Source organism: Onychomys torridus, chromosome 1 (genome assembly GCF_903995425.1).
Source record: "Onychomys torridus chromosome 1, mOncTor1.1, whole genome shotgun sequence".
Classification (NCBI taxonomy): Eukaryota; Metazoa; Chordata; class Mammalia; order Rodentia; family Cricetidae; genus Onychomys; species Onychomys torridus.
In genome coordinates this window covers 172,709,831-172,737,270 of record NC_050443.1, presented here as the reverse complement: position 1 = coordinate 172,737,270, position 27,440 = coordinate 172,709,831, and the positions used below count along the sequence as shown (strand labels likewise).

At 40.0% G+C, this 27,440-nt stretch overlaps 1 protein-coding gene across 1 annotated transcript in view; it reads right to left on the bottom strand.

Moving 5' to 3' along the window:
- The window catches only part of Smc3 (structural maintenance of chromosomes 3), a 39,700-nt gene extending 13,886 nt beyond the window's left edge, over positions 1 to 25,814 (bottom strand). The window contains exons 1-17 of the mRNA XM_036172513.1: positions 25,640 to 25,814; positions 24,721 to 24,796; positions 17,546 to 17,584; positions 16,067 to 16,134; positions 12,943 to 13,014; positions 12,521 to 12,600; positions 12,226 to 12,304; positions 8,273 to 8,390; positions 6,580 to 6,755; positions 5,894 to 5,974; positions 5,057 to 5,221; positions 4,702 to 4,823; positions 2,172 to 2,385; positions 1,836 to 1,939; positions 1,637 to 1,736; positions 983 to 1,143; positions 456 to 597 (exon numbers count right to left, since the gene is read on the bottom strand). Coding sequence (XP_036028406.1) covers positions 456 to 597; positions 983 to 1,143; positions 1,637 to 1,736; positions 1,836 to 1,939; positions 2,172 to 2,385; positions 4,702 to 4,823; positions 5,057 to 5,221; positions 5,894 to 5,974; positions 6,580 to 6,755; positions 8,273 to 8,390; positions 12,226 to 12,304; positions 12,521 to 12,600; positions 12,943 to 13,014; positions 16,067 to 16,134; positions 17,546 to 17,584; positions 24,721 to 24,796; positions 25,640 to 25,654 — 1,812 coding nt within the window. The 5' untranslated portion in view covers positions 25,655 to 25,814. The remainder of the gene's footprint in view (positions 1 to 455; positions 598 to 982; positions 1,144 to 1,636; positions 1,737 to 1,835; positions 1,940 to 2,171; positions 2,386 to 4,701; positions 4,824 to 5,056; positions 5,222 to 5,893; positions 5,975 to 6,579; positions 6,756 to 8,272; positions 8,391 to 12,225; positions 12,305 to 12,520; positions 12,601 to 12,942; positions 13,015 to 16,066; positions 16,135 to 17,545; positions 17,585 to 24,720; positions 24,797 to 25,639) is intronic.
- Between the last annotated feature and the right edge of the window lie 1,626 nt (positions 25,815 to 27,440).

The following is a 27,440-nucleotide window of genomic DNA, read 5'->3' as shown; positions in this document are numbered from 1 at the left end:
TCATATAGGTTCAGTCTGAATCCTAGAGCATAAGTTTGCTACAATCAACATTCTAAGATCAAATACTTCAAAGCAACTAAAATTTTCAAAGCTGGCAATCCATTTAAAGTGTATATACCTAGTAACAAAAATAGATGCTTTTAGTTTAAACTATTTTAAAAGCATTTCCAAAAACCCTCAACATATTCCTTTTATATGACAGGTTTCTTGGGGAATTCTTCCCCAATTCCTTAGCCTCCTGCTCTCTGTTACTCAGACTAAAGACACATATACAATGATTGTTTCATGACTTGGCTGTGGCCTTTCCCTCCTCAACCCAACCCAGCACTAACTACACTCCATGCAAAGAAAGCATGTTTACCTTACGGATCAATGAATCCTAACATAAAGTACCCAAGCACCAAAACACATTGAGCAGATGTTATAATGAAAAACAACTTAAGACTTGGACTCACATTGGTTTCAGGATAGGCAGTATCCCTCACATCTAATTTGTTAAGAGGCAGAAAAGTCACTTCTCCAGGAAGATTCATTTTATTGAACTCCATTAAGATCTTCGTGCTGACTTCATCTGAATCAACAATGTGATAAAATAACCTGCAAAATAGAATAAGACACATCTTTGCTGATAGACTGTAAGGTGTTTATAAGCATTTAAGGATCACACAGTTCACATTTTTCTATGCAATCCAATCAATTTGTCTGGAGAAAAGACTGAAAACATTCCAATGAACTGGTGAGCCCCAAAAGGGTAAAGTTCTAGAAACAAGTATCTAGAATCTACCTTCTTTAATTTGAAAGTTAAATATAAAACTAAGCAGGTAATAGAAGACATACTGTACTACAAACCACCAAATTGTTTTTAGATTGTTCTCATTTCTTTATCTTTAAAAGAAAAACAGTAAAACCCACTTAAATGTCAGACTGGAAAACAGCAACAATAAGAACAGTAACAACAACAATACAACCCCCAAAACCTCACCTGTTACCAGCAGTAACTTCCACACAAGTATAGAAAGCTGGCTCACACTCAAAATTATTCATTACGATGCCATGATAGCCATTTTGAACATGCTGGTTTATTCCTTTTCGACGAAAATGATCTAGCACTTTGTTTATGCTGTCTATTCCATTTAAAATGGCCTGTAAATCAGTTAGTGAAAAATATTAGCATCACCAATGACACTCTTGCTGGCAAGAAATGAGCCTATTATGCCATTTTCTTATATATAATACTAAAAATTGAACACTATCCAGCATATCATCCATTTGAAGTATGATAACTACATTTAACACTATTATGGGCTCTGTTCTATGATGATAGACTTTAAAATGGGATCTTTAACAACCAAAATTGCTTTCATTAATAACGTAAGTAGTAAACCAGGTATGATGGCACACACCTGTGATTCCAGCACTCAGTGAGCTGAGCAGGACTATGAGTTCAGGGTCAGCCTGAGCTACACAGAGAGACCTTAACTCAAGCAGAGCAAAACAGAAGTATAAAGCACACAAAAGAAAACCTGCCGACATAATCCTACTACTTCATCCTCCTGAGTGATCTCTTTCCTGCATGGATGGAACTCAGGCTGTACATACTGCCTGTCAGATGGCTAGGGAAACGAGCCTCGCCTACCTTTCCTGTTGCCGCTCTAAGAAGTTGCTGCTTCTTCTCCAGGTCTTCTCTTTTAGCAGCAAGTGCTTGTTGCTCTGCATTCTCTTCTCTCCACAAGTAACTAACCAGTAAAAATGAGATGTGCACAGTATTTAATTAAGAGAAAAATACTGAAACCAAACAAAGACCATGTAAAAACACAGCATCTTAGTCTACTAACTTTCTTTCGCTTTGTAACTCATCTTTCTTATTTTTTACTTCATAATATTTTCTGTCCAGTTCTTCAACTCGAGCTTTGACTTCATTGAGATCCTGATCCAGTTTCTATGGGAAAAAATTTATTATCAATTTTTTAATCCATAGTAACAAAAAGCAGATAAACATATACATATTGAAATTCAATGAATGACATAACTTAAATATGTCCAATTTATTATATATTGATTATACGTAAGAGAAGCTACTAAAAACCCAATGAGTTCCAGAAATAGCCTGAGCTACAGAGTAAAACAATGTCTCAAACAAACCAAAATCAAAAAAGCAAAATTGTTCTTACATTGTATTGCTCCAGATTTTTCTCTTTATTTGCCTCAGTATCCTCCAAATCCTTATGTATAGCAGCAATCTGTCTTTTCTTGTCATTAATAGCCTGATCTAAAGACTTCAGCTCCTTTTTAATCCACTTATCCCTTTCTTCCTTTGATGTAAACTGGCTTCCTCGACCCTGCTTTGCATAAAGGTCAGTTCTTTCCTGGGTAGCTTGAGCCAATCTACAGAAGATAGAAGAGAACAAGAAATAAAATTAATTGTAATCATTATCAATCCTACAGAAACTATCCTTTGAAAAATTACATTAAAAGAGAATTAAGGGCTGGTGAGATGGCTCAGGACCCATATGGTGGAAAAAGAAAACACTCTTAAAAGTTGTCCTCTGACCTCTACACATGTGGCAAGCACATCTACACCCCACAATGAAATAAATGAGGGGGATTAAGTGCTAAAAATAACTGCTAAATAATAAAGTTCCTTGTGCTACTTGTTTTTTCTTTATGTAACACCAAATGAACTTTGATATCATAATTAAAATCAAGTAGAATAATCCCTTCACTAAGAATTTTAGACAGAACCAAGGTCTGGGTTAGTCATTAAATCTAGACAATGCTACTGTCCTACTACAGAAACTTTCAACCATGCTCTAACAATATTTAACTGATACATGAATTTTCAACTACACAATAAAACACCCTAGAGAATAATACAATGTTTTTAACATATAGAACATTCTGATTACCTAAAGTGTCCCTATAAAACAAGGGGAGACCCTCACACAACGATGGCCAAGGAATACAAATAGCTGTCCACTAAAATTAATACAAGTGATGTAAAAATGTTAAGGGGCTACAGCTGAGAGAGTAACTCAACAGGAGAGTGGAAGAACACCTGCGAAGCATGTAAGAAAAACAGAAAAAACAACAACAACAAAAAAAACCCCCACAAATACGCTACATCACAAGGAAAAAACAAACACTGAAATCTAGATGAATACTAAAATGTTTGGAAGTTAAAAACAGCACTGAATGGGGAAAATATTCAAAATGAAGAATGTTATTTAGATCTAGTATGGTAGCACATACCTTTGGTTCCCAGCTTAACTTTAGGCTGAGGCAAGGGGATTCAAGGCCAGCCTCAGACTACCAGAAACCCAGGCCTTACCACCAACCCTCAAAAAGATGCTGCTTGGATTTCTTGACATTCAGTTATCTTAACTAAGTTATCTAACCTCTCCTGGGGATATAGCTCCTCTGGTAGAGGTGCATGCCTAACATGCAAACCCTGGGTTCATCCCCAGCATCTGTATAAATACTGGGTGTGGTGTTGCACACATAGTGCAGATGCCTGTAATTCCAGCCCTTTCTAAGCAGGTCAGGAGGATCAGACATTCAAAAACAAAAAACAAAACCTCTCAGAACCTCACCTGTTTTGTTTTGTTGTTGTTTTTTTGTTTTGTTTTGTTTTGTTTTTAGTTTAAAGTAGATACAATAAGAGATGGCTGAGTGGGAAAAGACTCTTAACAACAAACCTGATAACATCAGCTCCATCCCACAACTCCCATGACAGGAGAAAATCAATTTAAATTGTCTTCTGACTGCCACATGCTCAATGGCAGACCACACACAAATAAAGAGTAAAGCTGGAGCTGGTGGTGGTGGTGGTGGTGGTGGTGGTGGTGGCACACGCCTTTAATCCCAGCACGTGGGAGGCAGAGGCCAGCCTGGTCTACAGAGCGAGATCCAGGAAAGGCACAAAGCTACAGAGAAACCCTGTCTCAAAACACCAAAAAAGAGTAAAGCTGGGCATGATGGTGCATGCCTTTAATCCCAGCCACGAGGCAGAGGCAGATAGACCTGAGTTCAAGGCTAGCTAGAGCTCTAAAGTGAGACTGTCTTCCAAAAAGAAAAGGCATGTCTAATCTCCTAGGGCTTTGAGTATTAGTACTGTAGACCTTATAGGTACAAAAGCACCATGGGTGTGATGGCACATAGAAACTAGCCTTATAAAGTGAGATACAACCTCAAAAACAAAAATAAAAACAAAAACCACATGGCTCATAGTAATCACTAAAATTGCTTATATGAAGTGGAGCTATGATTTTTTGCCTTTACTATGCTAGTACCTTCTTAATGTACAGATATGTTAAGGTGTAGGTTCTATAGAGGAACTCAGGCAGGCAAATATAGGAGCTTACCAACATGGGCTCCACTTGGCTTAGGTGGGCTATGCACACAGCCCTCTCCTAACAGTGTACCTAGCAACCTGTTGGCAACCTGGGACCCCTACCTGCATTGAGCTGCATGTATGCCTCACTTCAAACAATGGAAGTTACTTCCCTTAGCAACCTCTTGATAACTACCTGTGTGTGTTCAAATGTGTATTTCTGCTTTGCTATAAATAAAACTACTGGTTGTTTTCTTTGGTGTGAGTATTTTTCCCAATTCTTTGAACAAGGCACCAAGAACCTGGAACCACTCAGAGATCACTAGTAACAACTACGCAGCAAGGTTAATGGTTGGTGAAAATTCTCAGACCTAGCAATTCCTCGCTCTTCTTTTTCTTTTACGCTGTTGAATTTAGGTTCTGTCTCTGCCAGTTCTTTCTGTTTTTCTTCTATTTTTTCAAGCAGCTTCTGCCTTTCTTTTAATAAACGTTTCTGTAAATAAAGCAAGTAAAATGCAATCTGCTTAATTTATACATCAGCAAAAAGTGTTTCCTCATGAAAATAACTTAATTCTACAACTAAACTATTAATAAAAAGAGCACTTACTAAGTTGATACTTGAATACAAATCAAATGTGACAAGTCTTTTGTAAAAACTCAACCCTCACAGAAAAGGCTATCTTTTATAGTGTGGCTCTATCAACATAGTTTTATTCATTAACTTACCCGCTGTTCACTATTGCCTGCCAGCTCATCTTGTAAATCCTTGGCTTTAAGTTCCAACTTGGTCCTTTGCTTAATCTGCTCTTGTCTCTCAGCACTAAGCTGCTCTTTTTCTTCTTTCATAGCTGAAATTTTTGTTTTCAGTTCTCTAACCTGGCGCTCAATATCCTAATCAGAAAGAGAAAATAGGTCAGAAACACAACTACAATGGAAGGACCAACACCAAACATCCGTGGACCTGCATGCACACACACTGTGAGGGTGCACATGCCACAGAGGACATGTGAGGGTCAGAGGATAACATTTGGAATCAGATCCAAAGATGGAACTCAGGCTGCTGGCTTGCAACGTACACACCACTTTGCTGGGTCCATCTTTTTCTTTCACTTGAAACTTAATCCAACAATTAAGTTCCAATATCCAATCTCTGTCACTCCCCTTTTCGGTCACAATCCCACACTCTGGTACAAAAAGTTTGCAATGTTGAAAATATAAATAAGCTGGGCAGTGGTGGCACACACTTTTAATCCCAGCATTTGTAAGGCAGAGCCAGCTTGGTCTAACAGAGCGAGATCCAGGACAGGCACCAAAACTACACAGAGAAACTCTGTCTTGAAAAATCAAATAAAGGGTTGGGGATTTAGCTCAGCGGTAGAGTGCTTGCCTAGCAAGCGCAAGGCCCTGGGTTCGATCCTCAGCTCAAAAAAACCCCAAAAAACAATAAAAGAAAAAACAGATAGGTGATTGACTGATAAATAGATAGGTAGGTAGGTAGGTAGGTAGGTAGAAAGATAGATAGATAGACAGACAGACCGATCTGAAGCTTATTTATGATCTTACCTCCATTTTATCTCTTGCATCCTGCTGGGCATCTCTTAATTGTCTAGATTTCTCTCCACTTGTTTCTCGCTTAGCAGAAAGCTGAAAAACAAAACAATTTACTATTTCTAACTCATTTTGTAGGTCTAACACTTTATAAAATTATTTTCCAACTGCCAAAAAAAAAGCTAACATAAAATTAACTTAAAATTTCTTTCATGTTTTCCTTTAAATAGAAAGCAAGGATAATCTAAAATAAATTTTGTATAAAGTATCATAAGTATTATTTTACAAAATACATTCTAAATGTGAAAAAAGGGTATCTGGTCTGACATAATCATTCACTGTATTTTAGGTACAATGAGAGCTCTAAACATATCCTTTTCAGTAACCTAAAGGAAATCAGTAACCAATGACTCTATTACTTTTTGGCCTGGTAGAGAGACTAATTCCTGTAATTCTAACACTCAGTAGTCACAACTAGCCTGGGTCTTAAAGTAAAATTGTCTCAAACACACAAACAAAAAGGTTTTCATTTTAAAGTTTCTATTTAAAAATCACTAAAAGGTAAATACAGAGATGTTATCATGATCATAAACCAAGATTTTCATTTTAAAGTTTCTATTTAAAAATCACTAAAAGGTAAGTACAGAGATGTCACCATGATCATAAACCAGAACAACTTTGATGTAAAGGCCGCATCTGACCTCGTCCAGCTTGGCCCGAGTCTCATTGAGCTCCTGGTTGTAGATGGTGTACTCCAGGGCACGCCTCATTTTATCCCACTTCTGATACTGAGCGAGCTCTTCCTTTTCCTCCTCTAGAGTATGTAACCGCTCTTCAATGTATTTTAACAACTCATTGATTTTTTCCCGTTTGCCCTCTTCAAAATAAAAAACAAAACAATGGAAAGAAGATGGTGCTGAATAATTTTCATGGGAATATCACTTCTCAAATATAAATTAAAATTACCTTCTAGAAGTATAGCATTATTTTTTTGTTTTCATGTGGTAATGAAATCTAAGATGTAAAAACAGCAATTAAGATTGATTTTTTTTTTTTTAAACGAAAAGCATTGGAGAACAAATTTACACACTAACAGTCACTCTGACATGTGGCAAAGGATCCCAGTTCACACTTTCTTTTCACATCAGTGTGCTGGTCCCATAACATTAAAGAAAAAGAAATTACCACCAGCATTATTAATCCATAGTTTTTATCATTAAGGGTGCTGCATGCTGCTACCATATAATCAACATTTACTATAATCCAGGCATGTCATTACCTTAATCTGCAAGATAAATGCCATAATCTACAACAGGAGTTTGCAGATAGGAAGTCTTGGGACCAGAGAGATCAAGTCTAAAGTCATGTCAGTTTACTGACTTTGAACTTAGAACTGTCTCTAAGTCATTATATAATATATATGATACAGCATTTGAAAAAAAAAGTAGGGTTCCTACAGTAAATATACTAGTAAGGACCTCAAGTTAAAATTCTACATCTCTTTCTGAACAATTTAGAACTCTGTAACAGCTGATACTTTTCCAGTATCTGTAAGGGATGGAAAGCATAGCAGTTTATTGATAACACTTCTGAGGAAGCTAGAGTCAAAAGTTAGCTGACTGGCAAAGGCCCTATTACCTAACAATAATAGTCCTTCTTCATTCAAAGATGAAGAACTATAAACCTCAACCCTTAAACTGCTTCAAACTCATTTCCCCTCTACTCAATATGCAGGAAAATTACCATATAATGTATTTCTGAGTTCAGACAACACTTTTTAGCTATTATTAACACAACTAGAAAATAATTGACACTAAAAAAATTAAGTAGCACTTTTTTTCTTTTCTCTTTCCACTCTCTTCCCTCCACGCAGTCTCACTGTCTGTTTCTCTGGTCCTCCCTCCCCTCCCCCCCCTCTCTCCCCCTTGTGGTGGTATGGTGTTCCCCGAAATAAACTTATCTGGGGTCAGAGAACAGGACGGCTACAATACTAAACATGAGGATAGGCAGTGGTAGCACACGCCTTTAATCCTAGCATTCCAGAGACAGAAATCCCTCTGGATCTCTGTGACTTCAAGGCCACATTGGAAACAGCCAGGCATGGTGACACATGCCTTTAATGCCAGGGAATGATGGTAGAAAGTAGAAAGATATATTCATTCTGGATGAGGACTCAAAGGCATCCAGTCTGAGGAAACAAGACCAGCTGAGGAACTGTCGAGGTGAGGTAGCTGTGGCTTGTTCTGCTTCTCTGATCTTCCAGTGTTCACCCCAATAACTGGCCTCAGGTTTGATTTTATTAATAAGAACTTCTAACAATTCTGCTACACTCCCTCTCTCCCAGTAAAGCTCTAGAAAGGTTAAAAAAAATTAAGTAGAACACATTTATTTTACCTGTTTCTTTCATTAGGGAGATGCTTTCTTCCTTACGTTCATCATACACTCTAGTACCAGCTACTTCTCTCAATAGCTTTAATCTCTGAGAATCTGGTGCTGTTGCCATTTGGTTGATCTATAATTCGGAAAAAATAATTATTATTAACTACTGACGACTCCTTAAGAATAAGAACTCTACCTTACAATTTTTAGGTTTTCCTTTATTGTTCAGCTTCTTGAGACAGGTTCTATCTATGTAGCCCTGGTTGTCCTGGAACTCATCACATAGACCAGCCTATCCTCCAACTTATCACTTGCCTCTGCTTTCTGAGTGCTGGGATTACAGGCATGCACCACCATGCCTGGCTCACGCTCTCTCTCTCTTTGTTTTTAAGAACTGCTTACACTGTGTAGCTTAGGAGCTGGCCTCAAACGTTCAATCCTCTTGCCTCTGTTCTCTATTACTGAAGTGCACCACTATGCTTGGCTCTGAAAAATTTAATACAAACTTGCATGTGATAAGTTTTTAGTAGATTATGATTAAACCAACATATATATAGTAAACAGACCATTTCTCTTTTGTGTGCATACTCAAGTATATGTAGTTGACATATGTACACATGCCTGTGATGTCAAAGGTCTATTCTTTAAGAGCTGTTCACCTTGTTTGAGACAGCCCTGGGAATCATCTCCACCTCTCCAGCACTGGTATTACAAAGGTGAGCCACTGCATTGGGCTTTTCACATGGGTGCTCAGGATCGCCACTGTTCTATCTACACAGCAGGTACCTTACCAACTGAGCTTTCTCCCAGCCCCCATAGTCAACATTTCTCTAACTCCTTTATTTACCAGTCTCTTTTACTAGTATCACTGTCTTATAAATGAAATACTACCATTTTCCCCCTTAGGCAGTATAATAAATTGTACAAAAGATGAATACCACTACCAAAGAACACTGCAAGACTAGTCAGAACTCTTAACCACTGAGCCATCTCTCTCTCCCCATTACCATGCATTTTTATGAAATGTATACATGTAATCTCATGATTATATCTCAATCTTATGGGCAAATAGATTTGTAGATGGTCAGGAAGATGACTTCTCTCTAAACTATGTTTTTCTGTTAAATAAAATAAGCTCTCCACATTACGGTGAGAAACTTAGAAGCCTATTCTCTATCCTTGGCTTACTGATAGGGTAATTTGGCCAAAGTGTCCTGAACAAATCACAAACATAACTTTCACAGATTTCACTAAGGTGGATTTGCAGGTAGCTGGCCTTGTTATACCAAAGTCCATTAATAGCAACCTTTATTGCCCTAAGCTTCCTCCACTAGCCCTACCTTACTAACACCTCCCCACTCTGATTCAAAAAGCAATTAACACTGTCAATACTTCTATACCAGTTTTTTAATGCAAGAGTTTAGGCTCAGTAGACTGTTTATATTTAGGTCCTGAGATTCAGGTGATTAAGAATAGTCGGTTATTATATCTGGACATATTCTTTGTGTCTTCCTTAGATCTCTCTATGGTTTAGTTTCTTCCCTTTGTAACTCCTGTAGCTGCCCCTTGAAGAGAAGAAAAGCAGCAACTTTTACAACTGCAGCTGTGACTGGCTGCCAATTAAGCTGACACGTTTTCTTTTACTTGTGCCTTTTATCATATCTACAAAGAACACTTGTGATCCTGAGAAATAACCCTGCAGTCCTTCTTATTGCCAACAAGCTACTGTATATAAACTTGGAAGCTTGTTAGTGACGGAACAATAAACAGCACGATAGAGTGAAGAACATTTTGCTCGTGTGTGAAATTATTATAGAAATCTTTCTTCCTTCACTCCTGGAAAGCATTTCTCTGAGGAACTCTGGGTAGTGGCTGGGAGCTAGATTCTCAGACCCTACACTATGACCTCCACATGTAAGTTATACCACCATGTATCCTCACACCATGCACACATAATAATAATTTAAAATTTTAAGTTACAAAAAAAATAACAAGAATGGTATGTTTTAATAGACAGAGATACTGGTAGAATCTAAATGGCATGTCACTTAATACAAATCATTAGATATCAAAATACTACCATTGCATTAAAGAAATTGTTATTCTTACACTTTTACATTAAAAAAAAAAAAAAACAACTGGTTCTGAGCTAAGAAACTAAGGTTCATCAAAAGTACACATATCGAACAATACTCTTAAAAAAAGATTCGTGTCCCCACTCCAAAATCTACTGATGGATACATTCTGAGATGAAAATTATATGAGAAAACAGTAGAATAATCAGCCAGAGTTTATAGTCTAGCTGATAAAAAATTTCAAGGGAAAATGCTATTTAGCATTACGGTATGTTTTTTGCAATGTAAGCTTATAGTGATATTTTATTTGTATTGAAATGTGATTTTATTTGTATGTCAATAAAGTTGCCTTGAGGTCAGAGCAAGCCAGAGCAGAAGCTGAGCAGTAGTGGGGCACGCCTTTAATCCCAGCACTTGGGAGGCAGAGCTAGGAGGATCTCTGTGTGTTCAAGGACACAGCGAGCATGGCAGACACACGCCTTTAATCTCAATACCAACCATAGAAAACCTGGAGGTCTGTACAGACAGGCAGTGATGAGGAGATCATGTGGCTGGGTTTACAACCAATGAGAAAACAGGACAGAAAGTCTATAAATAGACAGGACGCACAGAAGTAGGTCTCGGGCGGAGAGGAAGAACAGCAGAAGCAGTGAAGGGTAAGGTTTTCCACTCTTGCTCTGACCTCGTGGTTTTTACTCTGCAATTGGTTCTGTGTTTCTTATTTAACAAGCCGGTTACATCTACATAAGCTTTTTAATATTTTAATTCTATAATAAACTAAATGAAACATTACTTTTAGGAAGTAATTTTTTCAAACATAATTTTTCTTCTTGTTTTTGTTTTGTTTTGTTTTTTGTTTTTTAAGACAGGGTTTCTCTATGTAACAGTACTTACTACCTGTCCAAATTCACAGAGATCTGCCTGCCTCTACCTCCCAAGTGCTAGGATTAAAGGCATGTGCCACCACTGCCCAGCTTCAAATGTAATTTTTATAGAACTTATGTAATAATCTTAGATATGATCACTGTAACTTCCAAAAGTCAGTGTTTTCCAATAAATTCTACCTCACTAGGTCACTAATAAACAAGACCTACTTAATCTACTGATGTATTTCTTGCAATATAAAGCTAGTGCCCAGTGATGGCATGTAGTTAAGAGTTTTTTTAGTCCTGTCTGGCCCATGGTTAGGACAAATCTCTCTCACCTGTCAGTCCCCCAAGTCGCTCAGACCCAACTGAGTAAACATACAGAGACTTATATTGTTTACAAACTGTATGGCCGCAGTAGGCTTTTTGTTAACTAGTTTTTATATCTTAAATTAACCCATTTTTATTAATCTATAAATTGATAAGTTGTCACGTGGCTAGTGGCTTACCGGTATCTTAACATCTTGTCATGGTGGCGGCTGGCAGTGTCTCTCTGATTCAGCCTCTGTCTTTCTAGAATTTTCCTTTCTCCTTGTCCCATCTATATTTCCTATCTGGCTACTGGCCAATCAGTGTTTTACTTATTAACCAATCAGAGCAACACATTTAACATACAGAACATCTCACAGCAATGGCACAAGCTGGTAATTCCAGTACTAGAGAGGCAGAGGCAGTCAGATCTCTCTGTTAGTTTGAGACCAGAGAAACTGGTCTACATATTGACTTCTGGAACAGCCAGGTCTTTCTACAAAAACAAATAAACAAAAATACCCAGATATATTTGGTATTTCATAGCCCCGAAAAACATTAACTTCAATACAAAATACATCAATGAATATAAAACAGTAATGACTAGTTTTTTTGTTCCAACTTAACAATTAGAACCAACAATTCAAACTTAATCATTCAGGGGGAATCAATATCAAGAAAAGTAATCTCGACACAAAAGGACATACAACTGTTTTACCTTTCCTTGTTTAACAATGTAATAGGGATTACTTCGAGAAAACCCAGCACTTTCAAGGAGATTCATCACATCATTTTTCCTGTTAACAAACAATGAAAATTTCAAGATAAATAATTTTAAAGCAACTAACAATAAGCAAATTAACTGCTGAGTTACTTAGCATTAGGAACTACAGGTTAGAAACTGAACCCTCTCTCAGAGAAACCAAGGACTGCATGTTCATACTGACGATTGTTGAATATGAGGTAGTTTATCTCATGTTTTTTTGTGAACAAACATAAAGACAAATGCTTACGTGACCATCTTCTTATCTAGGAAATACTGATCTTTTTTGGCACCAATAACTCTTCGAAGTGAAACTTCCTCTTTATCAATCTAAGAAAAAATAAAAGCCCAAAGACAGTCAAGTAGACAACTTTTTAAATAAGTTCATTTTAAAGTCCTGGATCACAACTATTTTGAATTACAACAATCTCTCTAAAGATGATACTATGAATATTTAGGAAAATTTTTTTCTTACAATTGCTTTACATACTCCTTTGTTAACTAGAGTAGTTATTAAAATTTAAACACAAAATCCATAGACAAACTACTTATTTACTTTAAAATGAACTAAATTATAAGTATTCAGTTCTTACAGTTTTAAACATTGAAGAATTAGCCATTGCATAAAATTCTCAACATTGTTATTTTTTTAAAAAATTAACTATCACTTACTGGTAACCGGTTGTCTGAATTGTCAAAAATGATTTCCACAAAAGCAGAAATAACACGAGGACCTGTACCCTCCTAAAACATGAAAAAAATGGTGTTTTTTTTAACATAAGTGGTATTTTTATATTACTTAATACCATTTTAAAGTCTAGCACAGACAGGCACACTGGTGTACACCTGTGATCTCAGCCTTCGAGAGACTGAGGTGGGAGATTGACTTTTATTTAGTTCAACATCAGCCTAGGCTACACAGTAAGACCCTTTCTCAAGACAAGCAACCCCCGCCCCAACACATACAAAGCTTAGTGCATACCAAGCATGACTCAATGGAGGAAAAACTTCTACCACACTAGTACACATCCTAAGTGCCAAATATTAAAGGCATTAAAACAGAATGACAAAACTTCCTTACTAAATATTTTTTATTCTGAATAAGAACTACACGAAAAATATAAAAACAAAATATTGTTATGATCTGGATATGAAGTATTCCTACCAAAAGACTCATACTGAAGTTTTGGGCCTTCATGGGACCACTATTTTTGAGGCAGGGCCAAACTAAAAGTAGGGACCTATCTTTGAGGGCTGATTATGGCCCAGGTCTCTGCCGTTGTCTTTTGTTTCATGTTTTGAGACTAGAGTCTCATTATATAGCCCTGGCTAGCCTCCCACTCAGAGATCCATCATGTCTCTGTCTCCCAAGTACTGGGATTAAAGGTGTGTGCCACAATGTCCAGCTCTGCTTCTTGTCCACCATGAGATGAGTAGCATCTGTCAGACATTCCCACTCCCATGATGCTCTGACTCATTATGCGACATAAGCAATAGAAACAAGGACCAGGGACTATGAAACTATGAACAAAATAAATCTTTTTGCCCCGAAGTTGTTTATGCTAGGTAGTTTATCACAGCAACAACGCTACTGCAGACATACTTTCTGGGGGCTACTTTATTAGGGCACAATAGCCTGCAGTCACCTAATTCTACCAATTTGCTAATATGTAATATACCTTAAGGATCTTTTCTTGTAGCCTCATCTTGATACTGGAAAGGAACCCTAAGAAATTATGTGATGACTACTGAAAATCTATTTTTTAAACACATGAGGCATAGTTTGTGATTTTAAATCTGCTAACAGAAATACACATATCTAAGGTGTCACATTCAGACCATTCTATGACACAACTACACACACCAAGTCCAGATAATTTACCATCATATCATATCTACTCAGCTCAGCTCATTCATTGTATCAAATCACTACTTATTTTCTGGAAATGGGGAAGTGCAGGCAAAGCTAGCGTGAGGACCTGAGTCTGGATAAACAGCACTCACATAAAAGCTGGGCACAATAGCCATGTCTGTAACCCCAGTATTTGGAGGACAGGAAACAAAGGCAGAGAAAGACACCCAGGAGCTCAGAGACCTCGCCTCAAAAAATGATGCAGACAGCAACAGAGGAAAACACCTGATCTTGACATCTGGCCTTTAATCCTACCCCAACACATTCTCCCCACCTAAAAGATTAGTTCTTTTAATGCCAATCTGAGAAGCCTGATGAGTGTACTGTACTGTATCAGTTTTGATTATTGGGCTACAAACACAAAACAAAAAGGAAAAAAAATCATTGATTAAAAAGGACTTCCTATATGTAAAAAACATCATTTAGATATACTGTGCAATCTTATTATCTGATCTTAAAACTAATTATATACAATATGTAAACAAGCTAAATTGTGGTGTCTCATTATGGCCATTTATAATTTCTTATCCTAATAAAATTTATAACAACTTTCCTTATAGGTTTTGTTTCGTAGTGCTGGGGATCTGTTGTGGAATATTAGGCTCTGCCTTGAGTGCTGGGATTAAAGGCGTGCGCCACCAATGCCCAGCTTCCAGCTGTGTATTTTAAGGCTCCCCAATCTGCAATTCTTCTTTGTCCTCAGCACACCTGTCCACAGAACCACTAGTCTTACAGAAATGTAAATGCGCAGAAGAAATGGATCAGTGATTACGAACACCTACTGTTCTTGCAGAGGACCTAGGTTCAGTTCCCAGTACCCACACAGGGTGGTTTATAATCACCTGAAATTCCAGTTTCAATGAATCCAATACCCTCTCTAGTTTCTCAAGCAACCTGCACTCATTTGATACACATAACAGAGAGGCAGGCAGGCACAAGCATATGTACACACATACACACAAATAAAACTTATAAAGCCAGGAATGGTGGTTCACACCTCTAATTCTAGCATGTGGGAGGCGAAGGTAAGAGAATTGCAAGTATGAAGCCAACCTGAGCAACAAGGTGAAAACTCTCAAAAAGCAACAAAGCAAAAAAAAGCAACAAAGCAGGGCTGGCAAGATGGGTCACCAAATAAAGAGTGCTTGCTATACAAGCTTACTGACCTGAGTTCTATCTTAGGAACCCACAAGAAGAGAAACCAACTCCCCAAAGTCCTCTGACCGTAATAATACATACACCTTGGCACATGTACCCACATTCACACACACAATAATTTTAAAAAAACAAAATCTGAAAAAGTTCATATGGAAGGAATGATGTATATAACTTTCTTCTAACTATTATGAAATTATTAGGCATTTATCTGGCACTGATGTAGTACAATAAATTTTATAACAGAATAGCACACTTAAGGAATTAATACTACATCATGCTCACAAAGTATTTGTAACTTGAGCTTTTTAAAAAAGATGTATTTATCTTTACTTTGCGTGTACAGGTGTTTGCCTGCAAATGCATCACACACCATGTGTGTGCCTGGTGCCCAGAGGCCAAAAGGAGATACAGGCCATGTGAGCCACCATCTGGCTGGAAATAGAGCCAAGACCCCTAGAAGAGCAGCCAGTGCTCTTAACTATTGAACTATCTTTCCAGTCCTTCCTCTCCCAATTCCCTTTTTAAAAACAGGATCTCAAACTGTAGCTCAAGTTGGCCTGGAACTGTGAAAGCCCTGGGTGGCCTCAAACTCAAGGCAATCCTGTTTCTTTCAAGAGCTGCAATTACAGAGTGAGTTGCCAGCAATTTTTTTTTTTTTTTTTCAAAGCAAGAATTGACAATGTATGCTTAAAAATACTTAACAATGTCTTAAAGAGTCTCACTCACATGCAACAAAGCCAATCGCTGCTCCGGGCGAAGATGACTGAATTCATCACTGAGAACAAACTGAATGGCTAAAAACACAAAAATAAGGCTATTAGTACATTCCAAAGGAGGATTTACAGTTTATTCATAACCCTGTATTTTAACAGAATGTAATGTATCAGGTAATAGACATTGCAGATAAACTGTTTCACATATAAACAAAATGATTGCAGACAATTTTCCAGTATATCAGACTATTCGGTAGGGAGAATGATATATCAAGAAACTAAGCTTTCACTGAAATATAAAAAGACATTCAAGTATCAAAAAAAAAAAGAGAAGGTAGGTCAACTCCCTAATAAAAGTATATACTATACTGATTAATTAGGTCAACATTATAAAGCCATGTACTATAGAATAACAAACTACATAAACAGGCTACACAAGGATTTAATCACCTAAAAAAAAAAAAAGTCCTCTTTCCTAATAACAGTACAATGATATACAGCTAAAGCTGAACATATTTCTGTGAACTAAGAAATACAGGGAACTGTTTCAAATTCCCAGCTCCTACTGCACTGTTTATACCACACTTCTGTGAGAACTAGCCCTACATTCCATACAAAATACCTGACTGATGGACCACTCACTGTCCAAGATATGGTTAATTTAGCTATTCTGGTCCAGATCTACCCAAGAGATCTCTAAAATAACATCAGTATAAGAACATGAGGGAGGGAACATTCATGTATGATGTTATGTTCTTTGACAGACTGGTTGCAACTCACCATCACCTGGGATGGGTGGATTCGCACTGTCCTCTTTTCCCTGGGGTCTGAGATGCACGCTTTACTTCCACCTGCTCTCTGACCACCACCAAATTACAACCATTATAGCGCTTTCAGTATCCTTCAGGAACATGTGCAAAGGGACAGAACCTTTACGCCTACTAAACCCTGTTTTCATAAGCACTATTAACTAAGCTAACATTTTAAACCCCTCCTTATATAGTCCAACTCCACTGATTTTTTTCTCCTCAGAGGACTTGTTAAAAGGCATGTTATTCTTAATACATTTTTATCATCTTCAAACAGGTATCAGTATTTTTACTACACTGCTCTAGCCCTCTCAGAATCCATCCAAGATATACACTGAACAAGTGTTTCTGCTTTCTCACAAAGCCAGACCGAAGACAGACAATTCAGGTCTACATTCGCTAACCCGCTACACTAAACCACAACTATGTATGACTTCTTAGGTTTCATGCAGATATAATCTCAGAAATCAATCATTTTAATAAACTATTGAGGACTGGAGAGATGGCTCAGCAGTTAAGAGCACTAACTACTCTTCCAGAGGACTCCAGTTCGATTCCCAGTACCCACATGGCAGCTCACAACTGTCTATAACTCCAGTTCCAGGGACCCAACACCCATGGCAAAACACCAATGCACATCACTTGAGTCTTCATATAGTTGAAATCCAAAAATCTATACTTACCATAAAAAAAGTTGCTTTTTCCAGATCCATTTCTGCCCACTATAAAATTTCAAAAAGTACAGATTAGTTCATATAAAAAAGTCAACTTAAAATTACTAAATCTATTTTTAAAAATTTCCATAACATTTTTTGGGAATTTCACACCATGAACCCCAAGCACATTCACTTTCCACTCCTCCCAGGTATGGCTGCCCTCTACTTTAAAATTTTAAATGCAACTTCCTAATACTTTAATATTGAAATTAAAAAGTGGTGGGTAAAAGAAACAGAGCTGTAGCCAGGCAGCAGTGGCACATGCGTTTAATCCCAGCACTCAGGAGGCGAGGCCAGCCTGGTCTACAGAGCGAGATCCAGGACAGGCACCAAAATTACATAGAGAAACCCTGTCTCGAAAAACCAAAAAGAAAGAAACAGAGCAGTAATTACCTACTAAATTTAATCTTTATATAATTTTTAGGTGGTTTTTGCTTGTTCTGTTTTAAAACCAGGTCTTCCTACACAGCCCTGGTTGGTCTGGTACTCACATAGTGGAGGCTAGCTCCTAATTTTGTAATCCTGCTGCCTCGGCTTTCCAAGTGCTGACATTATAGGCATGCACTACCACACCTGACTGGAAAGTTTTTCTTTTTGTTAGTTTTCAGTGTGTGTTGTGTTTGTGTACCCCCATGCACACACATGGAATACAAAAGTCAACACAGGATTGGGGATTTAGCTCAGTGGTAGAGCGTTTGCCTAGCAAGTGCAAGGCCCTGGGTTCGATCTTCAGCTAAAAAAAAAAAAAAAAAGTCAACACAGGTGTCTTCCTCTCTTGCTCATCCTAATTTTTGAGGTGGCCTCTCACTGAACCTGGAGCTCACTGTTTCAGCTAGCCTGACTGGCTACCAGCCCCATACAACTGAATTCTAGCCCCAGTGCTAAGACTGCAGATACACACTACAGGCCCCACTTCTGTACGTGTATGAAATCTGAACTCAAGTCTCGAGCTTGCACAACAAGCACCTTACCCACTAAGCCTCCCTCAGACAGTTGATTCTTTTGCTCTCCCCAATAGTTTAAATGGATAATGCTACCTGACAATGGTAACATAAAAATGCATGAACATTTTTAAGTAAATTATACATGATATTTTTAGCAATTTGGATTCACATATTGTTAACTGTCTCATGCTATCTACTTATGATCAACCCTACACACTGATGAAGCCTAATGAAATCACAAAAGTGGAGATAATTATAAGGCACTTCTTTTTTGTTTGTTTGTTTTGTTTTTTGGTTTTTTTTGTTTTTCGAGACAGGGTTTCTCTGTAGCTTTGGAACCTGTCCTGGACTAGCTCTGTAGACCAGGCTGGCCTCAAACTCACAGAGATCCGTCTGCCTCTGCCTCCCGAGTGCTAGGATTACAGGCGTGCGCCACCACCGCCCGGTGTGCACTTCTTTTGTGTGTTTTGTTTTTGTTTTTGAGACAGGGCCTCACACTATGTAGCCCTGGCTGGTCTCAAACTCAAAGAGATCCTCCTGCCTCTGCCTCCCAGTTCAGGGAATAAAGGTGTGCATCACCATGCCTGCTTTAAGGCATGTTTTTAAAAGATATTTCACTTCTTTTTTTTTTTTTTTTTTTTTTCCGAGACAGGGTTTCTCTGTGTAGCCCTGGCTATCCTGGGCCTTGCTTTGTAGACCAGGCTGGCCTCATAACTCACAGAGATCCACCTGCCTCTGCCTCCGCTGAGAGTGTGCTACCACACCCAGCAGAAATCTTATTTATAAGTGTGTGTGTGTGTGTGTGTGTGTGTGTGTGTGTGTGTACTCTGGACAAGTTTGAGCCAAGAGTGCTAGGAACTGAAGACTGGCTCCCTACAAAAGCAGAGCATGCTCTTAACTGCTGAGCTACCTCTCGAGCTCTGTAAGGCATTTTTTTCACTACCTGAATTTGAATGTCAGCAATTCCACATTTGGCTTTCACGGGCCAAATCCTAGGTAATATAAGTACCAAACTGCCACCTTGATGATTAATAGAAGGACTAACCCATTAGTTTATACCAGTAATAGTAAGAAAAACAAGGAGAGCTCTTGCTTACTGTCAAGTGATAAAAAGCAAAGACTACTAGAAATAGAAAAATCATTTTGTAACTATCAGACTAAAGGTAAAACTCATCTATAAATACTAAGTATCAAGGCAATTATTAAAAGCACTGGCTCCTCTTCCAGAGGTCCTGAATTCAGTTCCCAACACCCACATCTGTCTGTAACTCCAGTTCCAGGAAATCTGATACTTTCTTCTAGTCTCCAGTCACCATGCATGCACGTGTTACAGACATGCAGGCAAAATACCCATATACATAGAATAAAATATAAATTTAAAAATAGAATAGTTTCATGGTCCAAAGAGATATTATTAAGTTTATTTGAGATAATGACTACAAGAATATCCCTATCTTGCAAAATACCCATTGAAGTGAGAGGCAAAAGATGCACATGGGGGGGGAGGGATTAAAAAGTATAATGAGAAAAAAGTACAATGATTGAAACTAGGCATTCATTCTCATTGGGAACTTTTTCTGTAAAGTCAAAATTATTTCTAAATAAAAGCTGAAAAGATCATCAAGTAAGTATAAGTACTTAAAATGACAATTGAAGCTAGAGAGATGGTTAAGAGCACCGTGCTCCTGCAGAGGACCCAAGTTTGTTTCCTAGCACCCACATCAGGTGGCTCACAAGCACCTGTAACTCCAGCTGCAGGGAATTCTAATGCCTTCTGCACGCGCGTGCATGCACGCACACACATGCGCGCGCACACACACACACACACACACACACACACACACACATTATTCCTATCCATAGAATAAAACACTAAAATCTTAAAGGATGCTAGACATTTAATAAAGAAAAGACATTCAAGAGCTATGCTGAGCTAGGCACAGTGGCACATTCCTGTAGTTCTAGTACTCAGAAGGCAAAGAAAGGAGGATTGCAGCAAGTTTCACATCAGCTCAGTCTCCAGCACTGAGGCAGCAGGACCTTGAGTTTGATGTCAGACTGGGCTACTATACAAGACTATATAAAAAATAAAATTACTCTAGCTGGGTGTGGTAGTACACATCTATAATCCTAACACTTAGGAGGCAGAAGCAGTATTACAGCCAAGGTTGAGGCCAACCTGATCTAGAGACTTCCAGGCCAGCCAGGGATACAAAGTTTAAAACAAAACAAAACAAAACAAAAACAAAAAAACAAAAAAACAAAAAACCTGCCTCAAGTAACAAAAACAAACTTTCATTCTGGGTGAAAAAAATAGCTGATTGTCAACATGTTGAAAGAACCCATTTTCATTTAATAAAGCTTAAGTAAGACTACACACTTATGGAATTCTGAAGTCAACAGTTTCTATAGGCTCCCAACTGGGAAACAACCAATAGGTTGTTTCAGCCTATTCCAGAGATACATTCAAGCCAGGCCTGTGGATAACTAAAGGAAGCTGTAACTCCACAACTCCTTCAGAGTTTTGGATGCAGAGCGAAACATTCCAAAAGCCTGAAGGAATAAATGCCTTCTGTAGTAAACTATGACCTATGAATGGCAGCCATTGGTGGACAAATCCCTCACCAGGCTTCTCTCTTCTGACCTATCCAAAGCATGGCAGGTCCAGAAAATCTGTTTGGAAGTTACTCAACATGACAACAAACCAAATGTGTCTTCTTTAAAAAACTGAGACCATGGGCTGGGGAGATGGCTCAGTTGTTAAGAGCCCTTGTTGTTATTACAGAGGACCTGGGTTCACTTCTTAGCACCCACATGGTGGTTCACAACCACGTCTTAACTCCAATTTCAGGAGATTTCTGACTTTGTAGGCATAAAGCATGCACATAGTAGACTGACACAAACGCAGGCAAAGCAATCACACACACTGTGGTAGTCTGAATGAGAATGGTCTCCAGCTGGTAGAACTGTATGGGAAGGGTTAGGAAGTGAGGCCTTTTTGGAGGAGGTGTGTTACAGGGGGACAGGCTTTGAGGGTTCAAAAACCTACAGTGCCATTCCCACTTAGTTCTGCCTTGTGCTTGTGTATCAAGGTGTGAGGACTCAGCTACTGTCCCTGTCCCATGCCTGCCTGCAGCCATGCTTCTGGCCATAATGGTCATGGACTCTAGCCCTCTGAAACTGTATATCCCAAATAAACTCTTTCTAGAAGTTGCCTTGGTCATAGTATTATCACAGCAACAGAAAAGATAAAATAAATCAAAGAAAAGGTTGGCATCAGCTTCTCCACATCACTGTTGCCCTTAGGTTGCACCTTCCATTAAAGCCTGACTTTTCTGTCTTCCAGAAAAATCAAGGTTAACACAAGATTTTATTTAACATTTATTTATGTGTATCTATGTGCCAGGTGCGTGCGTGCATGCAAGGAAACCCAAAGATCCCCTGAAGCTGGATTACAGGTGGTTGTCAGCCACCTGATGTGGGTGTTGGCAACCCAATTCAGGTTCTATGGAATAGCAGCAAATGCTCCTAACAACTGAGCCATCACACCAGCCCCCAGTTTTTCTTATTAACAATTATGGAGCAGATCATGGTATATTCCTGTAATCCCAGCACATGGGAGGCCAAGGCAAGAGGATCAAAAATTTAAGACCAAGCTTGTGCTGCTATATAGTGCAGCTTTGCCTCAAAATGAAAGCAAGAATGAATTAAATTTTAAAAGAGACAGAGAACAATCATTTCTAAATGGAATTACAATTTAATTTCTTTTAGTTTTCATGATTTCTCATAATGTCCTATATTAACAGATACTTCTTATTAAAAGGCTGGCAGAAGGGACCCTAAAAAGTATATAAAATCATCCATAATATCCATAGGGGACTGATTCTAAGAGAGCTCTCCTCTCAGGCACAGATACCAAAATCTGAGTATACTCAAATCCCTTTAATAAAATGGGATAACATGTACATACAAACACCAGGTCCTCTCTGGATTATTTATATATCCAATGCTATGGTTAAATAAGAGATTAGAACTCTGGTTCTTTTGTTGTGCTCTGCCAGGAAATGCTATGTAACTGTCATACTACACTGCTTTAGGGAACAATGACAAGAAAAAAGTGTTTGTATGGGCTAAGGAGGGCAACTTTTTTTCCTTCTAATTAATCTTCACTGGGTACTTGGTTATATCTGAAGACTGGGGACAAGGTAAACGGTATTTGGGCTATCACAGATTCAAACATCAGCACAAGAGATATTTGCTTTCAAATCTTTTTAAATCAAAATTATTAAACAAAAGTGGGATGCTAGTATTAGTTCGTTTGTTTTTTAAGATTTACTTATTTCATCATTTGTTTATGAGTATTTTACCTGCATGTATGAATGTACATCATGTGTGTGTGTGTGGCTGGTGCCTCAAACTGGAGTTATGGATGGTTGTAAACCATTACTTGGGTGCAGGGACCCAAATGGGCACTCCACAAGTGATCTTAACTGCTGAGCCATCTCTCTAGATCCTAACTATTTTAAAAGTCAATTTTACTACATAACTATTATTTTCTACTTTATTCACATTAATAACTTTTCATTTTTCTCACATTAAAATATCTTAATAAAAAAAGTACCAATAAAGCCACTTTAAGTACATCTTAGTTAAAACATTAAAGAATTCTTACTTTCCTCTCAAAACAAACAATAATGTTTTGAGCAAAGCCTGAAAGCAACTCAAAGATATTTAACAGACCTCAAGACACATAATTCCAGATAAGGTCCACTATCTCACAGATCACCTACAAAACCATGTAACTAAAACATTAAGGTGTTATTCACCTTAGAAGTAAAAGAACTAATGTAAAATCTAGTAATGTTTCTTTTTCCCCATTTCTAAATATTTTCGGACTGGCAAACATCTGAAAGCTCCTGTAATCAAAATGCAACAAAATATTAGTACAACCTTGCTACTTCCACAGCGTATTGATTCAATTAATACTCTTCTGTGGCTAGAACACAGAACAGGCTCCTCTATCCCCACAATTAATACTCTTCTGTGGCTAGAACACAGAACAGTTTCCTCTATTCCCACAAAGGGTTGCAGCTCGTGTACCATGGGCAGAAAAAGGCTACCCTCCAATTTTTGTTCTTACTTAATGTCAAGGTCCTGCTATACTGACTAGGTTGGTCTTGAATCCCTGAACCCAAGCAATCCTCTCACTTTAGCCTCCTAAGTAGCTGGAACTAAGGGACCACACCTGGTTTTCCTTTCTTATTTTACACAATGCCTGACTCTCTAAAGACCTCCTATGAACACTAGCATTCATCATTCCCCTCAACTGATTCTGCATGCAAACCTCCCTTATCCCATGGACTGAATTAGGAGGTGACTAAGGCTGGATGAGGTCCTGAGGCAGATGTTAGCTGTCAACTGGGCAGAAATGAGGCCTCCTCAGAACTCAATCATGCTCGTCACACACACACACACACACACACACACACACACTTCTATCCTCCAGAACTCTCTAAGCCACCAATCTAGCAAACTGCAACAAGGATCCTGTAATAGCCAAACTGTCAATACTACATTCTGTTTCTGATGTCTAAAAGCACTCATTTCATCCTCTTTTAAAAATGCAGCAGAATGTGTTAACAGCTCTAACAGCAAAGTAGAGACTTTAAGCAAACAAAAATCTTAGTAACTAAGCACTGTTAATGACAACAACCATATACCTTCTCTTAATCTTTCCAACAGCCTTACAATACAGGTCTACTATGAAAACTCACATTCACCAAGAAATTGGCCAGGGAATGACTGAGGACAGCCTGTGCCTAAGCCACCTTTCAAAGAAAGCAATAGTGAGCCCTTGAACAGAACAAAGCAGTTCAAACGTCTAAGTACCAGTCATCACAACTTCAAGCTTTTGAAAACACCCTCTCACACATAAAAGGCTCTCAATCAACATCCCCCCACATGCTGGGCAAGCACTTCTACTACTGAGCCTACACCACCAGCTCCCAAAATGATTTACCTCTGACTGAGTGACCCAAACATTTTATTCCATAAAATAAGCAATTCATCGGTGCAGAAAAGAGAAAGAAATTCCATAGAGAAATGCTTAATGTTCAAAGACATTTCCGTCTCAGGCCTAGAGACAGAGCACACTTGTCTATCAATTCTAAATCTGACATTAAAACTAAGAACACTTACCAATAACATTATGTTTTGAACTGAAGGGGTCTACAATTGTTTGATCTCGGTAACTTCGGAAACCCTGGATAATCACCTGGTAAAAAAGGGACAGCCTTCAGAATACACACAGAAGGAACTTCCTATGGCAACATTCTTTCCATTTCTCGCTTCTCATTTCACGCAAGACAGCAACATTCCACTTGCTTTAGAGCATGCACGCGAAGGACCTGCTAAAGCCCTTCCGAGTATCTGCAGCCCCGGCTAGTGCAGTGGTGATGGGGGAGGAGCAGCTCTCAAAATGAAGAGGCGTTCAGAGTCACCCGCAACACCGACCACTGCAGCGCTCGCTATACTAAAGGTGCAGCAGCCGGCGAGGGGCTCCCGGCCTGCCTGACTCCAAGCTCAGAGGGGGGCACCTTTCAGTCAGACCAGCCCAAGCGGTCAATGTTGAAAGAGCCTGACACGTCCAGCAGAAAAACGTGGCCAGACGCGAGCGCACCGGCTCACTCCCGCGCGGGAAGACCATTTTGACAGAAGTAAACAACTGAGTGATCCGGCGCGACGCGCTCTGCAACGGGGCCCGCCCTTCTCGGGGAAGGCCGGCAAAGGCGAGGTGGTGACGGCCGCCGGCGCTGCCCGGGCCCCGGGGCCGCCTTCCCCGCGGCGGCCTGCGCACCGCCATGCCTGCAGGACGACGCGGCCCGCCACAGCCCCTCACGAGCTCGCAGCCCGCGGCGCCCGACAAGGCCGGGCCTCTGCGTGGAGCCGCCGCTCCCGGCGCTCCGCTCCGCTGCGCAGCGCCGCGCCCTGAGGGGACCGCCGGGACCCGCTCCTCCCCGCCCTCCGCCATGCCCCGGCCGGCTCGGACCCACCCGCGGGTCGCGCCGGGACACCCCGCCTCTCGCCGCCCGAGAGGACGAAGGCCGCCAGCCCCTACCTGCTTGATGTACATGGCTCCGCGCCCCCCGGCAGGGAGAAGGCTTCACCTCAGAGCAGCAAGAGCGCGGCCGCCGAGACCGGAGAGCCGCAGGCGAGCCCCCTCCCTCTGGGCTCCGCTCGCTCCCGCTCGCTCTCCTGTGGCCCAAACAAAATGGCGGCTGCCGCGGAGGCGGAGCCCGCGGTCGGGCGGAACCACTCCGGAATCGCCGCAGATCGCAGGGGGAGTCACGGCCAGCCCCGCTCTGTCGCGTCGGGAAGCTCACTCCCCCGCGGCCCTCCCTGGAGGATTTCATGTGATAACACGGTTTGGTCGTATGGTTGGCTGCGAACTAGTTGGGGGTCCGGCTCGGAGGAGCCTTGCTTGGAAGGCTGGCCTGAACCACCTCCGTACGCGCGGACTGTGGTCGCGCTCACGAGGGGCGGGGCCTGCTCGGCGCCAAAGCCTAGAGTCAGACGAGCGGAGCCAATCGCCGAGCGCGCCAGGGGTCACGCGGTCGCCCAGCTGCTTAATAAGGGTGGCCTATCAGGCTAGCGCCTGACTTGAATGTAGGGCTCATTGAGACTGCTGGAATTGGGTGCTCGGAATCCCCGCGCCTCCATTATTCTCTGCATTACCTTAGAGCGCCTCCTGCTGGTTCTGAGCCTCCGGACAGCTCCGACAGGACTGGAGGATGCTAGAAAATTGGAAGGGTTTGTGTTTGATTAGGGAGATAGTTTTTTGTTTTGGTTTTTTTGTTTTTGTTTTTTTTTTCGAGACAGGGTTTCTCTGTGTGGCTTTGGTGCCTGTCCTGGACTAGCTCTGTAGACCAGGCTGGCCTCGAACTCGCAGAGATCCGCCTGCCTCTGCCTTCCGAGTGCTGGGACTATAGGCGTGCGCCACCACTGCCCAGCTGGGAGATAGTTTTTGTTTTGTTTTTTGGGGCCAGCTTTAGGGCTGGCCTCGAATTCACCTCGTAGAGGAGGATGGCCTTGAACCCGTTATCTTTATCCTTCCCCTTCTAAGTGCTGAATTAATAGATGTGCCCCCACCACCACATCAGGCTTAAAATTTAATGATGTGCTAGCACAAAAATGTCTTTAATCCCAGCTGGGGCTATTACACAGAAACTCTGTCTTGAAAATAAATAAATGAATGAATGAATGAATAATAATAATAATATAATAATGTGGTAATATCCCGTGAGTCATAACATCTCCAAGTCTAGAAAGGCTTGCACAATGCCACAAAGCAATTTCTTGAAATGTAGTAGGTACTAGGAGCAATCCTTAAATGCATAGGATCTTTCAGTCCTAGGCTTTCCTGGAACTCCCTCTGTAAAGCAGGCTGGCCTTGAATTTAGAGATCCACCTGCCTCTGCCTCCCCAGTACTGGGATTAAAGGAGTGAGTGTACCACCACATCCAACTAAATGTTCACTATCTTTATCAATGTAGGACGCATAGTTCTGGGCCACTCTAAAATTACCTGCTGGAAAAGAAACCGTGGGACTGCCTAATTTGGTCCTGGTCTCTGTTCCTGCTTCCTGAGGCAGTTCTCACCCTCCTGATCTCTAGTTCTGCCAGTCTTCTCTTGTCCCCCACAGGGAATCCTTTATCTGAAACATTGGCCAAATTCGACCCAAAGTTTGAGAAAAAGAAAGAAAAAATGTTTTAAAAAAGGAAAAGGAAATGGTTCTATTTAAAAGTTTCCCTTGGGGATTAATGTGAGGTTTTAGGTATTTCATGAACAGAGTTCTAAGCCTTCAATTCCTAAGGATGAGGGCCGGTGTTGGTAAAGCCCTAGTCATGCAGGAAGTCTAC